Source organism: Pezoporus occidentalis, unplaced genomic scaffold (genome assembly GCF_034315485.1).
Source record: "Pezoporus occidentalis ecotype Australia unplaced genomic scaffold, CSIRO_AGI_Poc_V1 ctg37, whole genome shotgun sequence".
Classification (NCBI taxonomy): Eukaryota; Metazoa; Chordata; class Aves; order Psittaciformes; family Psittacidae; genus Pezoporus; species Pezoporus occidentalis.
The window spans coordinates 2374551-2389348 of NW_026915691.1; the positions used below are offsets into that span (position 1 = coordinate 2374551).

General features: G+C 48.0%; 4 protein-coding genes across 5 annotated transcripts; 3 read left to right on the forward strand and 1 right to left on the reverse strand.

Moving 5' to 3' along the window:
- Positions 1-672: 672 nt before the first annotated feature.
- On the forward strand, positions 673-2404 carry LOC134170120 (cytochrome c oxidase subunit 6A1, mitochondrial). The gene is made up of 3 exons (XM_062631229.1): positions 673-832; positions 1137-1276; positions 2149-2404. Exons 1-3 carry the CDS (start codon positions 730-732, stop codon positions 2227-2229), a joined length of 324 nt encoding a protein of 107 aa, XP_062487213.1. The 5' UTR covers positions 673-729; the 3' UTR covers positions 2230-2404.
- A 764-nt stretch (positions 2405-3168) lies between these two features.
- Positions 3169-4728, reverse strand: TRIAP1 (TP53 regulated inhibitor of apoptosis 1). The gene is made up of 2 exons (XM_062631230.1): positions 4481-4728; positions 3169-3809 (listed from the first exon to the last, which is right to left on the reverse strand). The coding sequence occupies exons 1-2, from the start codon at positions 4625-4627 to the stop codon at positions 3726-3728; spliced, it is 231 nt and encodes a 76-aa protein (XP_062487214.1). The 5' UTR covers positions 4628-4728; the 3' UTR covers positions 3169-3725.
- Positions 4729-4731: 3 nt separating this feature from the next.
- On the forward strand, positions 4732-6254 carry GATC (glutamyl-tRNA amidotransferase subunit C). Its single transcript, XM_062631228.1, has 4 exons — positions 4732-4827; positions 5075-5238; positions 5850-5953; positions 6160-6254. Exons 1-4 carry the CDS (start codon positions 4732-4734, stop codon positions 6213-6215), a joined length of 420 nt encoding a protein of 139 aa, XP_062487212.1. The 3' UTR covers positions 6216-6254.
- A 5831-nt stretch (positions 6255-12085) lies between these two features.
- LOC134170124 (dynein light chain 1, cytoplasmic) lies at positions 12086-14296 on the forward strand. Of its 2 annotated transcripts, none has more exons than XM_062631233.1 (3): positions 12086-12217; positions 12567-12704; positions 13911-14296. In XM_062631233.1, the coding sequence occupies exons 2-3, from the start codon at positions 12573-12575 to the stop codon at positions 14046-14048; spliced, it is 270 nt and encodes an 89-aa protein (XP_062487217.1). In that variant the 5' UTR covers positions 12086-12217; positions 12567-12572; the 3' UTR covers positions 14049-14296. The 2 variants fall into 2 exon arrangements, with proteins under 2 accessions (XP_062487217.1, XP_062487218.1); XM_062631234.1 differs by having other exon boundaries at positions 12099-12217; positions 12562-12704.
- The last annotated feature ends 502 nt before the right edge of the window (positions 14297-14798 follow it).

The following is a 14798-nucleotide window of genomic DNA, read 5'->3' on the forward strand; positions in this document are numbered from 1 at the left end:
ATTCCTCACAATAGAAAAACACCTACGTTTCTTCAAATAGCTGCCTGTCCTCCCTCAGCCAGAAGGTATTTTTCACATGGAATCTTTTGTGTCTTCCAGCAGCCACTCCTGATTAACGGTACGTTTCAGACTACATGAATCAGACCCATTAGGCTCCTGAGCTACCTAATAGGTAGATTAATCACAGCTGCCAGGATGACAGAGCCTAAGAAAGCCACATTTTACATCAGTGTAGCCCAGATTGTAATGAAACTGCCACCATGCCCAGGTTCATGGCAGACCTCAGCCCCACATCCAGTTGCTCTCCACAACCCCTTACTGCTCAACGGGTGGAAGAAGTGCTCACAAGGAACTTCTTTTAATTGTAACAGCTCGCTCCAAGCCCGTGTCCAACCTGGCCTTGAACGCTGCCAGGGATGGGGCAGCCACAGCGTCTCTGTGCCAGCGCCTCAGCACCCTCACAGGGAAGAGCTTCGTACTCCCCTCATGGCTGCCCCACTGAGGGACCCCTCACACCTGAACCCTCTCCCTATCCCCTCAGCACCAAAATGGCGCCAACCCCCTCTATACAGGCGCATGCGCAACATGGCAACCTCAGCCCGCGGCAGCTCAAGGTCAGGCTAGCAGGAAAGCGCTGCGCGCATGCGCGCACTTGGAGAGCGGTGGCGCGCGCAGCCGCTGTGTCCCCTGCCGGCCGCCGTCGGCCCCAGTTCCGGTCGCGGTTCGGACATGGCGGCGCTCGGAAGGGTGTCCCGGGCGCTGCTCGGTGCCGCCGGCCCGCGCTCCCTGCCGGGGCGGAGCATGTCGGCTGCGGCCCATGAGGGCGGCGGAGGTAAGGGGGCTCTTCGGGGTGAGGGCGGTGCCGGGCCCATGGGCCCTTGTCCTTGATAGCCGCTGCCCTTGACGGCGCTGTCCTTCGCGGTAGGCGCTCGGTGGCTGTGCCCCGGGGGAGCTGTGGCGTGAGCCGTGAGCGCAGGATCCCCGTGCAGAACGGGAGGGAGCCCCACGCTCGAGTGAGGAATGAGAGCATTCGGTGTCTTCTCAGTCCCCTTGGCTGCGTTTAACGTGCGCCGGGTCACTAACACTAATGGAAACGTTTAGCTTGTCCTTCTAATTCCTGTTGTGCTCCCCACCAGCCCGCATGTGGAAGATGCTGACCTTCGTGGTGGCCCTGCCCGGTGTGGGTGTTTGCATGCTGAACTGCTACCTGAAAGCGCAGCACAAGCACGAGAGACCCGAGTTTATTCCCTACACTCACCTCCGGATCCGGACCAAGGTATGTTCCCCTGCTCTATTTAAAGGCCCTCCTTTCTCCTGTGATGGCAGAGCTACCGTAGTACCTGCAGCTTTCTTGTTTGCTACATGAGGTGCTGTGCACTTAGCCATGATCTTGACCTGTGGCTTTGTTTCTGAGGCAGCCAGTTCCTTACAGCTCAGGTGAAGCACCTGTGGTATTCACAAGCCTTCCCAGCCCAAGTAATCCTGCTAATGGCTTGCTGGAGAACATTACAGTCTTGGAGCAGCTGTGCTTACCCTAAACTAACGTGGATCTGAAAGGTAACAGAAGATCCCAAATTCTCAAAACTGGGGCCCTCCTGATATAGCACAGCTGATGGCAAAGATCCTTCCAGCACCTAAAGGGGCTGACAGGAAATGTGGAGAGGGGCTTTTTACAAGGGCATGCAGGTGTGAAACAAGGCGGAATGGCTTTAAGCTGACAGAGAAGAGATTTAGATTAGATTTTAGGGAGAAGCTCTTCCCTGTGAGGGTGCTGAGGTGCTGGCACAGGGTGTCCAGAGAAGCTGTGGCTGCCCCATCCCTGGCAGTGTTCAAGGCCAGGTTGGACACAGGGGCTTAGAGCAAGCTGCTCTGGTGGAAGGTGTCCCTGCCCATGGCAGGGGTTGGAAACCGGATGAGCTTTAGGGTCCCTTCCAACCCAAAACAATCTGTGATCTTGTTTAGAGAAAGCAGCTCCAGCTCAGGAGATGTTCTCCAACTCTTGCTCCTGCAGCCCAGGAACAGATACCAACTTGAACAATTCATCAGCCTGTGGAGCTGTGTGACGTCTGAGTCCGTGCTGCTGTTGGTTTCCTGTGCTTTACAGATCACTCAGCTGACACTGCCTTGTTTTCTTTCTTCATTCTACAGCCTTTCCCCTGGGGTGATGGGAAGAAAACTCTGTTCCACAACCCCCATGTTAATCCTCTCCCAACCGGTTATGAAGATTAAAACTAAGATCCTGACCACAGCCAGAACCTTGGCTGTTCCCATCTTGGAACAGAATGTTGTGCGGGAACCATCGTTTAAGAAACTCTGTATTCCTTCTGTGATGAAGCTGAATGGCGTGGTGGCCTCTGTCTGTGCTTGTGAAGAGATCCTTCAAATAAACAAGTCTGAACTTGAATTTAGCACCTGACCTTTTTGTTAATCTGAATCCTTAGACGTTCTTTAGTTCAGTGTTTGTTTAAAACATTGGGGATACAGTGCAGGAGCAAAGTTGCATAAATGTTCATAACTGCTCCTGTATTTGGTACACTGACAACAGGAACACACTCGGCCCAAGACACTACTTCCTCATGTCTGGTTTAACTGATCACTGTAAACTCAGAGCCAGATGAACAGCTATAAGGCTAATAATGTAGACTGAAATTCAGTACATACTAAAGCACATTCTCCACAATCAGCTATTGCAGTATTTATTAACATCATAAAGGCATTTTCTCGTAGCCCACTTTGGGAGGCTAAGACAAACCCTTCAGTTGCTGCAAGTGTTTCTGCAGTTCACAAACCAGCACAAGAAGCTTTTGTTTGCTTTCCTAGGCACAAAGGACACACAGCTCAAGAGCAGCTTCACGAGCAGGAGAGATCCCTCAGCAGCAGTTGGGGATCTTAACATAACCACCTGTCAAGTTTCAACCCACTGTTTCCCTTGTTCCACACACACTTTGCCCACCACAAGCAAAAGCCTAACGGTGACGGTGGCCAAGCCAGTGCTTTGTGGCAGTGTGGAAAAGGATGGCGAGGGCTGTGCTGCAGTTCTAATGCAGGAACATGTAATGCTAAAGGAGAGAGAATTCTAGTTTAGGATTGTTTCAGTACCTCAGAAAAGTCTGGAGAAGTATTAAAAGTGTCCTGTTCACATTCTGGCCTTCCTAGAGGTCACAATCAGAATGAAACATAACCTGGTTATATTTATTGGAGCTATGTTACTACAGGTCCAATAGAGTGCTTTCATACCACCTCTGTTGCTGATACAAAACCATGGTTTATCCCGTCAGCATTCAGGATCATATAAACCAAACTTCTTCCACCAAAATTCAGCAGCACAGGGAGGACACAAAGGAAATCCACCTCTTTCATATTACTTTTTAAAACACTTTCAAGTGTTATATAAATAAGCAAGAGAAATCAGTCACAAAGCAACTACTCCCTCAGCCCACTCTAAAAAGCATTCTCCCACTAGAGAGTACATTCACTGGGAAGTTAGTTCAAAGGGCTTTTGCACGCTGTTAGATGCTGAACCACCACCAAAAGTCACCGAAAAGGAGGCAGTTACCACATCATCCAGTCTTGGTTTGGTTTGTTTTTTTAACAAGCAGAGAAAGTGCCTGGCTTCTAGAAAGCAGCTTTAACAAAGGTCATATCCAGTTGGCGTCAAGCCATCTGCCTGGTGGTGTTCCTTAGGTCAAAGGTTCCTGTTGGTGACTCCATCCATGCAGCTGAGGTCAAGAGGAGTTTTCAGTTTTTCCTTTGCTTGCTCCCATGAACTCCAGGCCTTCAATGGGTATGTCCTTTTCCTTGATAGCTTTCTGAAATTAGAAAAAAAAAAAACAAAAATTAAACCTGATGCACCTTGATAGTGCTAATATAATCTCTGGTGGAAAAAAAAGATTCTATAGAAAGTAGTCTTAAGCTTGGTTTGAATAAAGCTTCAATAGTGGAGATGTTCAAGTAGGTACTGAGAGTCACAGACTGGTTTGGGTTGGAAAGGACCTTAAAGCTCATCCAGCTCCAACCCCTGCCACGGGCAGGGACACCTTCCACTGGAGCAGCTTGCTCCAAGCCCCTGTGTCCAACCTGGCCTTGAACACTGCCAGGGATGGGGCAGCCACAGCTTCTCTGGGCACCCTGTGCCAGCGCCTCAGCACCCTCACAGCGAACAACTTCTTCTTTACATCTAACCTGAACTTCCCTTGTTTCAGTTAAAACCCATCACGCCTTGTTCTTTCACTACAGTCCCTAATGAAGAGTCTCCGGCATCCTCCTTATGCCGCTGTGGCACTAAACGTAGCCCGGATACCGTCACACAAACAGCCTCGGAACCAGCAGGCTCCGGAAGTTTCATTAACGAGAAAAACCCAGTAACAGACACCCATGAACCACTGCGAGTCACGACCGACAGAACCGGAAGACAAGGGCACATCCCGAGCGCGCCGGCGGCGGCTTCTCCGGGGGTTACCGGGTGCGCGGCGGGCATCACCTGCACGCAGAGCTGGTAGCGCTTGAAGAGCTGGCCGCAGGGGTCGCCGGCGCTGTCGCCCTTGAGGAACTTGTCGGCGAACCAGCGGTTGAAGCACTGGTCGTACTCGCGCTTCAGCTCGGTGCACGCCTCCCCGACGCTGTTCATCGCGGCGGCGAGCCCCGGCACCGCACCGGGCCCGCCGCGCCGCTGCTCTGACACGCTTCCGGCGCGGTGCGGTGACGTTACCGGGCCGCCGTCGGGCGGGCGTTATGCGGGCGCTGGCGCTCAGCCGGTGGCTCCGCGGCGCTGTCCGGGCCCGGTCGGGCGGACCGGGGAGCGCCCGCCCCGCGCCGGGCTCCCCGCAGGTACGGCAGCTCGGGCGGGGGGAGCCGGAGGGGAGGGACGAGGGAGGCGGCCCCGGGCGGTTCCTGCGCCCCGCGCTGTTTGCCCTTCGTTCGGCAGAGAGAAGAACACGAGCTCGATTGATGTTCCAGGAAAGCAATCGGCGTGTCCCGGCGGCTGTAACCGGGGCTTGCCGTGGAACGAGAGCTCCACTAACGAAAGGGAAGTAGCGCTGTATCAGAGTCGGTTTTGTCTGTGTTTGTGCCGCAGAAGGTGACGGTGGACGTGCTGGATCGCTTGGAACACTTGGCCTTGGTGGATTTCCGTGACTCCGAGGGTGTGGAGCGGCTGCAGAAGGCGATCCAGTTTGCTGATCAGCTTCATGAAGTGAACACTGATGGCGTAGAACCGATGGATTCAGTGCTGGAGGACAGGTGATGAATCAGTCACAGCAGCCTCCCTGTACCAGTTACCGCATCAAACTGTCTGCTGTTGTAACCCCTTTGTTGTTTTCCCCCTGGGAATGGCTGTGGTTGTGCATTCGGCTCCTTTGCTTACGCACAAGTCTTACCCCGGTGGTGTGTGGAAGGCAGGTGTCATTGGCACCTTTGCTCTTTGTGTGTGAGCACAGAAACTCCCAGTTCCTTGGTGCATCTTACTCTGCATGAATGATTGGCACATACTGCTCCCAGATAGCTGTCAGTGGCACTCTTATGCTTCAGAATGTTCCAATACTTGTTTTACCGCTTGCTTAAGACCAAAACCAGGTTTAGAGATAGGCCATGCTTCCTACTTCATATAGAATAGCTAAAAGACAGTAATATTTGTTCTTCATAGAATCATAGAATAGTTAGGGTTGGAAAGGACCTTAAGATCATCCAGTTCCACCCCCCTGCCATGGGCAGGGACACCTCACACTAAACTATCTCACCCAAGGCTTCATCCAACCTCTTGAATACTGCCAGGGATGGAGCATTCACAACCTCCCTGGGCAACCCATTCCAGTGCCTCACCACCTTAACAGGGAAGAATTTCCTCCTTTCAGGTGTCTGTATCTCAGAGAAGATGATGTTACAGAGGGCAACTGCACAAAAGAGCTGCTGAAAAATGCCAGAGAGAAAGTACAAGAATATTTTGTAGCCCCACCAGGTATTGTCTTGCATATAAAAACCTCTTAATCTTGCTTGACTTAACCTGAGGAATGTAACCCACCATAGCTGCATTCACTTGCAGAAGCACTAGCTTGTAATAAGGAAGTGCTTAGAACAAACTGGAGATGCACTTTTGTGCCAAGTTGTACTACCCAGAGGTAACTTAACAGCTGATCTCACACCTTTCTTTCTGTTCTCTATCAGGTAACATCCCTTTGCCAAAACTGGAAGAACGAGAGAGTTATCTGCAGAGCTCTTAGCCCAGAGCCCAAATGCCATTCCAGTGTTTTATTTGCCACAGCCAAAATACTCTGGTGTGTATTCTGGTCAAAAGAAGAGCACTCGTAAGATGATTTACAGTAGAAGGTGGAACAAGTTGAATAATGCTGCTGTAATATTCAATGTTTATGAAGCTGGAAGGCAGCGTGACAGATGATCTCAGTGCTTTTATTTAGCAAAGTGAACTGGATGTTGCTCTTTAAGATAATGACTTAAAGGCTTTAAAAAGAACATTAAAAGGTAATTCTTAAAAACTCCCAGAACACTATTTTTCCTCAACAAGCTTGTTGGGAAACAAGAGAGATTGGAAAGCTCTTCTGCTTATTTCTCACCTTTAGCTTGACTCTGGCTCTGACCCTGTCAGAAGTAACAGAGCTCCAGGTATCTGAGGGGCCTGGAGGAGGAGTCTGTACCATTGCTGCATCTCTGACAGAGAGAGCTCAGATTTTCATTATGGAAGAAAAGGCACTTTGAGAAGATGATTCACTCAAATATTTTGCTTCTACCGAATTTTCATAGGACAGTCTCGGTTGGAAGAAACCTTAAAGCTCACCCAGTTCCAACCTGCTCCCACAGTCACCTTCTACTAGACCAGGTTGCTCAAAGCCCTGTCCAACCTGTCTTGCAATACTGCCAGGGATGGGGCATTTTGTATTTTTATTCTCTTAAATTAAGTGCCTGGAGTTGTACATAGTTTGAGAAAGCACTTTTCAGACACAGAACTGGCTGTTCTGAAAGAAAAAGTCTTTGCCACAACCATTTTTGTCCTCCGGATGTGTATCTGGCAATATTTTCTGGATTAATTCATTTTTCCATTTCAAACAAAGCACTGCAGTTATTTGTGTTATTTAAAACCCCTTGTGTGGCTAGGCTTGTTGTAAATAAAGAATGTAATTACTTATGAACTGGGCATTTTTGTTCTGTTGGCACAGGGAACTAAATGCACACTGACACCTTTATTACTTGTTGGAACAGGTTTTAGGTATAGAGATACTCTGGTACTCTTTAGTGTTCCAGGCAGACTCTGCTAACAGGAAGCTAGCAACAGCTTTAGTAGAAGCAGTGTGATGAGCAGATACTGCTCTGGAAACAGGTTCACCTTTGATCTGTTTGTAGCTCTACTCTACAAACTCACACAAGCATCACGTCAGCATCATTACATTTTACTGGCTGTAATTTGGTTGTAAGGGTGCTGAACTTTTTCCTTTAGATCTCAGAGTTGCAGAAACCACACCCCAGACTGTTAATGCTCTACAAGTAAAGTATCTTTGAGCAGGGAGCTCTAGATGGCTTTTCTTGCGGCTCAGTTTTAGTTTTGGCTTGGGAAGTTTCCATCTTGAGGGAAAAAATAGAATTTGTGCGGGGATATTTCTTTTTATTTGCAAGATAGTGCTGAAAAGTAACTGTTTTCAGCCTGTTACCCTCCAGTAACAGGTATATATTGATACCTCAAATTCTATAAGAAGACTGCTGGGGCATACACCTCAGCCATCAGCTCTTGGATGGGATGTTTGTCACAGAAAGCCAAGGCAAAGCAAAGAAATGGTAGCAAAGAAGTAGCACAGCTCCAAGAACAAAAGAAGCCCCCCCTGATTCTGCCTTTCTGCCTTAGGCCAGGAAACTATCACGGGAAGAGGTGCTGTGCAGGGCAAATGGTGAAGACTGCTCCAGCGAACAACATACGTTGTCATTGTCTTACCCTGGCAGAGAATGCTGAGGCTTCCTCACAGAACCTCCAACAGTCAGAGACAAGATCAGATAAGCCAAGGCTCACAGAGAAACAGACCTGCTGAAGGAATACCAGAGCAAACTAGAACCAAATAGTCCAGACCATTCACTTTCAGACCATAAATAGTACAGTAAAGAGCTGAAAACCAAACTTTTATTCCTGGCTGGTGCCCTGTCCTCATACAGATTTAAGAATCCATAATTATTTATTCCAGTTGTAACTCCACGCAGTAGAAGAGATCATGGCATGCTGAGCTAGGAAAGTGCTAGAAAAGACCCCTGGTGCTGTTGTAATAGGTTACCAGTTGTGAGTCTGCTCTTACGGCTCTCAAGAGCTTGACAGAAGGAAAGTAGGCTCCTCCATGCCTATGTAGGCACATGCTTTCCCTCAAGGCAGAAACTCACCTCATGAGATCATAATTTGATGTCAGCCATTTTATACAGTGCATGTTCTGTATTTCTCTACAGAGAAAAGTCATTACTCCTATTAAGTCTTTCTGTACAGCTGTGTAATAAACACCACCAGCTTGGTGCATGTGTCCCTTCCCTGTGCATGGCCATAACTGTTTCTCCTATGAACTGCATCTCCCACGTCCCTGCAAACAACAGGTAGTGTAAATCAGAAATTAATGACACACATGTTGTTTTCTTAACATCTCAAGCATATTAGAAAGTATATTAAAGTAGTAAGGAGTTTGAACAGTACTGGTGTTCAGCCATTAGAGGCTTGCTCTCAACAGCAGGTGTACAGACTGCTTTGACAATGGCCTCTTGGGCCATTCATCATGTGCCATGTGTTAAATGGAAAGCCTAGGCTGAGTGAAAAGCACTACAGCTAGCTTTGCTGGTGTAAGGAATCACAGCTACTGAGTAGGAGCCACTTTCACTCACTGCTCTCAAAGGCTGCATGTTTGGTAAGCTTTGAACTTTGATTTATATTTCTTTTCATGTTTCTCAGGCAAGAAGTAAGAACAATCACTTGTCCTTCTCTTACTTGTGCAGTTACTTATTTATTTAAGCTTCTATTACACACACACATATATGCATAAACATGTAATTATTATGATACTTGAATTCTTTTAAGAGTGTTGAATCAAAGTCTGTTTAACCCCATTAATCCAACTCTTTGCAAAGCTATAACACTGTATTAGTTCTTTAGTCTCAGGCTTTTCAAGATTCAGACCCTGCAGATGATGGAGTTTTATAAATATACAAGCTCAGCTGAAAAGTAATTTATGACTTTTATAAACCATGACAAGGAAAGATCTCAAATCATACCATACAACGAGAATGTTAGTAGAGAATTCCCAGCTTGAGAAATGCCTACTTGTTCTATTTGTTTTGACCTCCTCCTCTAACTACCCTAGAGAGTGGGGACAGTGTTACATACATAGAAAAAGGAAAAGAAATTTGAGAGACAACTGCATGGCTGCAGGAGCTTCCAACCCAATATACGTAGCTATGTTAAAGCAACAACCAAACCAACCATTTGGGCAAAGATGATTCCACATTCCCAGTGCAGCACAGGCTAAGCTTAAAACTGCCAGGTCACTGCTGCTTTCTTACCCCCTCTCTCCAGTGAGAGAACAAACTGCCTGATGCCTGTTCCCTGCAGCGCAAAGTGCACATTAAGTGGAAAACACATTTCCTTAATGAAGGGGTTTGTTTCAGCTTCACCACTAATACAGGAATTACAGCCCTGACAGAGACACCTGCAACCACCAGAGCAGGAACCCTCGCAGAGGCCAGATGAGCTCCCTGTGGGGCAGAATGTGTTAGTGCCTCAGCCTGCCCCCGGCCTCCCTGGTGCTGTTCCCCACAGCACGGTGCAAAGCCCCACTGGGCCCCAGCTGCACCCTGAGGTGGGGATGAGGTGCTGGTTCATCTGCTTTCACTGCAGGGCCTCGATGAGCAAGTGGGTCTGGATCTGGGTCAGGTCTTTACAGTATTCTGCCACAGTGCAATTTATAAACCCTGGCAAGTGAATAAATATAGTTAAGGACTCGTAATAAAATTGCTACCTGTAAATTCCTGGTAACTGCAGTGGGGCAAACATAATGTGTATTTGCAAAATAACTCATCCTTTTCAATGGTCAATAGATACAGCAAACAGAAGATAAAAAAAGGAGGCCAGATTCTGAGATGATGCAAATGTGTCTTGTTTCCCTGGAGACCATGGAGATCACTTGACTTATACCTGCTAAGGATTTTCCACTACTATGAAGATCTGTAACACATCAAATTGGATTAGAAGCCTTAGCATACGTACTCCAGGATTACTAAGAACATTTCAAGGTGATTTCTTCAGTTTTATGAAAAAAGAAGAAGTTAGTTTGTTGCTAATAATTATTATCTTATGAGAGTAATGAGGAGCCACAAGAAAAATCTCTATTAGATGCAGTAATACAGTATGTGACACAGCAAAAAAAGGCCTCAACTGAAAAGTGCTTACAGTCTAACCTCCATCTGCAAGAGGAACCTCATGATAGGCCTTATCCATTATCCAGTTTTCTTTGGCACCTTCTCTCCTCCATATACCGTCCCCAAGTGTGTTTGTTCTGCCTTCTCCTGCAGCTCTGTCCTGCTGGAAACTATACTTTTATATCCCTGATCAACAAGGAAGGCTCGAAGGTTTCTCTTTAATGTTTCTCATTAGCAACAAGTATCTGACCCACACTGACATTTCTTGCAGTCCTCATCACATCTGTTCCTTCAGCCAACCATTTCTTAATAAATGTGTAGAAATTTGCCTGCAGTTACCGAACCCCTCCCTTCATTTCATAACTTTCAGAGCAGTCGCTAGCACACCCTCCCAATGGCAAAGATGGAAAGCAAAGCTGGGAACTGCATCTCTTCCATCTGGAATGCTAAATCCTGGGAGCTAAAGTCAGGAATCATTTCTGAGATACTCTAGAGTGACAAAAGTATTACATTATCCAGTTCCAGTATTCTGGTGGCAGTATATTCCTCTGAGGTTGCCTCAGAGATTTCAAAAGCAAAAGCTTGTTTGCAATTATGCTGCTTTTCCTATGAATGCCACTGAGCAGGTACTTATCATATAATAACATGAAAAATATTTGCATTTCAAGTGAGATAGATGACTGCTCTTGAGGTTTTATTTCTATAAGCAAATGGCAGGCCCACCAACCAGTGCCTGACAAACCTCTCCTAAATCATCCTGTGCTGTTTGTTATTGAAACAGTGCAGTCCTGTTATTAACAGATCACCAGCTATGGAAGACTCAACAGCAATTTTCTATCTATCTGCTGACAAGAGCAGAAGCAGAAAGTGCCCCGGGGAGAGTGAAACCCAACAGAACAGAGCCCTGGGGATCTCCCAAAGCGTCTTGCTTCATTTGAAACAAACAGATAGACACAAAACGAAACAAAACCCACACACATGTTCCCCCCTCTCCCCGAAAAATAAAGAGGAGGCAAGAGCTGCAGAGAGTGAGGTCTGCAGGAGGTACCTTGAATAAGATTTAAGGAGCCTGACGGATTCAGTTCATGAAAGGAACAAAGTTTGGAGCTGACTTGATCACAGTAAGCATAGGTGAAAGATTTGTCTCAGAAGTCACTGAATCTGAAAGGCAAAGATAGATTGACAACACATGCGAATAGGAAAGATGATCAAGTGGCATTTTAAAGCTGTGGAACTCCTTCCTCTGACGTGGGTGGGATTCCCGCTCAGAAAGGGCAATTACTGGAGTAGCACTCCCAGCAGCAAAGGGCCGCTGCAGAGGTCACTGGGTTAAACCCGGTGTCTCTGTGATCCGGATTGGAGCGGGGCCTTTGGGAGCCAGGAGCCAGCTACGGAAAGATGCCTTGCAGTGGACACGTTCACACGCACGGACAGCGGTATCGTAGGGAACACTGGCCCGGGATCACCGGGCGAGCGGCGGGGCAGCCATGACCGGATGTCTCCGCACGCAGCCGAACTGCGCGTTACCACAGCCCGCGGCGCGGCCGGTACCGGCACCGGCACCGGCACCTCACCACGCGGCCGCCCGTCGCTATGGGAACCGACGCAGCTCGCGAAGCATGCCGGGCTGAAAGAAAAAGCAAGAGTAAAACCCGATAAGAGTCCCGGGCAGTAGCCAATGGGCGCAGGGGGGGGCGTGACCGGTGACCAATGGCTGGTGGCCGCTGCGGAGGGGGCGGGGCTGGCGGCGCTTGGAGGCGGGGCGGCGGTTAGCGACCAGATAGCAGCGCCGATCAGCTCCGATCCCGACCGGTCCCGCGGCGCCCGCCGAGCGGTGAGGGGGGGAACGGGGCGCTGGGTGCGGGGGGCGCCGAGAGACACCGGGACTAGGGCGGGCGGCGGGGTTTGAAACCGCTCCGGCGGCGCTTGCGGGGCTCCCGGCTGGAGAGCGGGTGCTCCGAGTGAGAGGGGTTTAAACTCCCGTTCCCCTTCCCGGAGCACGGGCTGCACCTGTACCACAGCCGGCAGAAATGCTGCCCAGCCACGGCTGAGGGCGCTGCACGGGCTCCGAAACCTCTCTGGGAATGGTGGTACCTGTGTGTGCAGTAGGTGCTCACAGGTAGGTGATCCTGGCAGGTAGAGCCCCTGTGACTCTGAATTCTCTTCTTCTTTGCTCAGTGTAGGCAATCATGAGTGATCGAAAGGCTGTGATCAAGAATGCAGACATGTCAGAAGAGATGCAGCAAGACTCTGTGGAATGTGCTACACAGGCACTGGAGAAGTACAACATCGAGAAGGACATTGCTGCTCACATAAAGAAGGTAGATGTTTGCTTGTGATGTCCTCGTGAAATATCTATGCACATGAAAGATCAAGCAGGCAGAATGCTGCTAGGCAAGTAGCTCTAGAGAAACAAGTTCTCGAGACACCAGATAATCAAGTTGGACTTTCTGTAGGCTGCTGTCCTCATGTTCCTTTCCCCATCTTTTACATGGACTTTTCCAGGTTCTGCTTTTCTCTCATAGTACCTTCTACTGAAGCCTTTTCTGCCACTGTTCTGTTGTCCTGGTGAACAGAGTGGCCACTGACTGTCCCTGTGACTGATGACAGGGTTCTGTGGAGCCCATCTGACAAGTGGGGGTTTGCTGACCCTGGAATAAGTGGTTTTGCTTTTTTTTTGCACAGCACATGTAAGACAAACTGTTTGTGCCAACGCAGAACAGATGGTTCATAGCTTACAGTTGTCAGATTTTTTCTCTGACTCCTACTGGGAGCCTGCCTGAGCTGCAAGTAGTTGGAGGGTTGGGTTGAGCAGAACGCAAACTCCTGCATGCTCTCCCCAAAATCTCTTCAGGTGATGGCTGTTGGGGACTGCAGTATATAACCACTGACTGTGCATTTTTACTGAGAGTAGTCTTGTACACATGAATCGTAGAATCACAGAGTGTTTTAGGTTAGAAAGGATCTTAAGATCATTCAGTTCCAACCCCCTGCCTTGGGCAGGGACATCTCACCCTCAACATGTCACCCAAGGCTCTGTCCAACCCGTGTTTATCTGAAAGTCATAGCAGGCTCCAGGCTACAGCGTGTAGGAAGAACACGGGCTCAGGACCTGGTATCAAGGATATAGTAAAGAATGTTCCATCTAAGGGTTTCTTCAACAGCCTTGTTGAAAATAGCTACTGAAGTCAAAATAATGGCTTAGTCTAGAGAATCAGAACAAGCAGTGAAGGTCTTAAAAGTTACTGTTTGAGCTCATGGTGTGACTTTTGGGGAAAACTTACTTCCCCAGACATATGTTTCAAGCTTATTCCTGCTCAGCTCAGTAGCACCTTTTTTTTTGGTCTGACTAAGCAGCAGATGAGTTATACAGTGACATATGATCCTTGCACTTAAGAGCATCTGCTACTTCTTAATTGCCTTCTTCCAAAAGCAACACTTGTTAACAAGTGCAAAAATAGCCCTTGCTAGACAATATTAGTGCAATTCTCACCAAAATGCTGACTTTCTACTTCTCCCTTCTGTAGGAATTCGACAAGAAATACAATCCCACCTGGCACTGCATTGTGGGGAGGAACTTCGGCAGCTATGTGACTCACGAGACCAAGCACTTCATCTACTTCTACCTCGGCCAAGTGGCTATTCTTCTGTTCAAGTCTGGTTAGACCCACGGACTGTTACTGAACCTTGCATCTGGTTACAGGACTGCACCAACTCCAGACAGCCTCCTACCTTCAGCCTTCCTGAGGAAACAGACCTTCAGGTCTTTTGTTGTATTGTTCATGGTCAGGGATTTTGCTGTAGCAGCTGTTTTTTTTCATTGTGGCTATAAAAATGGCAAAAATGTCTTCCTTGTATTTATTTTCTTTCAAAAGATGGCTTCTTTGCTAATAAAACTGTGGGAACAAGTTTATCCTTTAAGACTCCTCTCTGCCCTTCTGCCTTTTTAGTGCTTGTATTACCCTTTATTCTACTGTGAATGAAGGGGGAACATTCCCACCTCCGTCCTGCCCCCCGTGTCCAGAGCACCTGAAGCCTGAGCTCGCCTCTGAGTAACAGAGAACAACAAGAGGTAGTTTCCTGAGAGAAAGAGACTGCTCCCCAGCTCCTGATAAGACCATTTTCAGTGGGCACAACCTCCAGCACAAATTCTGGCGTTTAGAAGAGAGTGTTCTTTTCAAGTGAAGTGGTGGGTTAAAAGCAGGAGTCTCCTCATTTTCAGGAGAAATATTCATATTAGTTCATTACACAGCTGTCACTTTGAACGTAAATTTACCTTCTCTAGACTTTTTTTCATTCCATCTCTATATCCTGCTACAGAAGCAAGTATACAGAAGGAAACGCATACTATTTTTACATAAAGATTATGCATCTAGCATTGACAAAGACTTCATGTGGAGGTGAAAACATCTCAT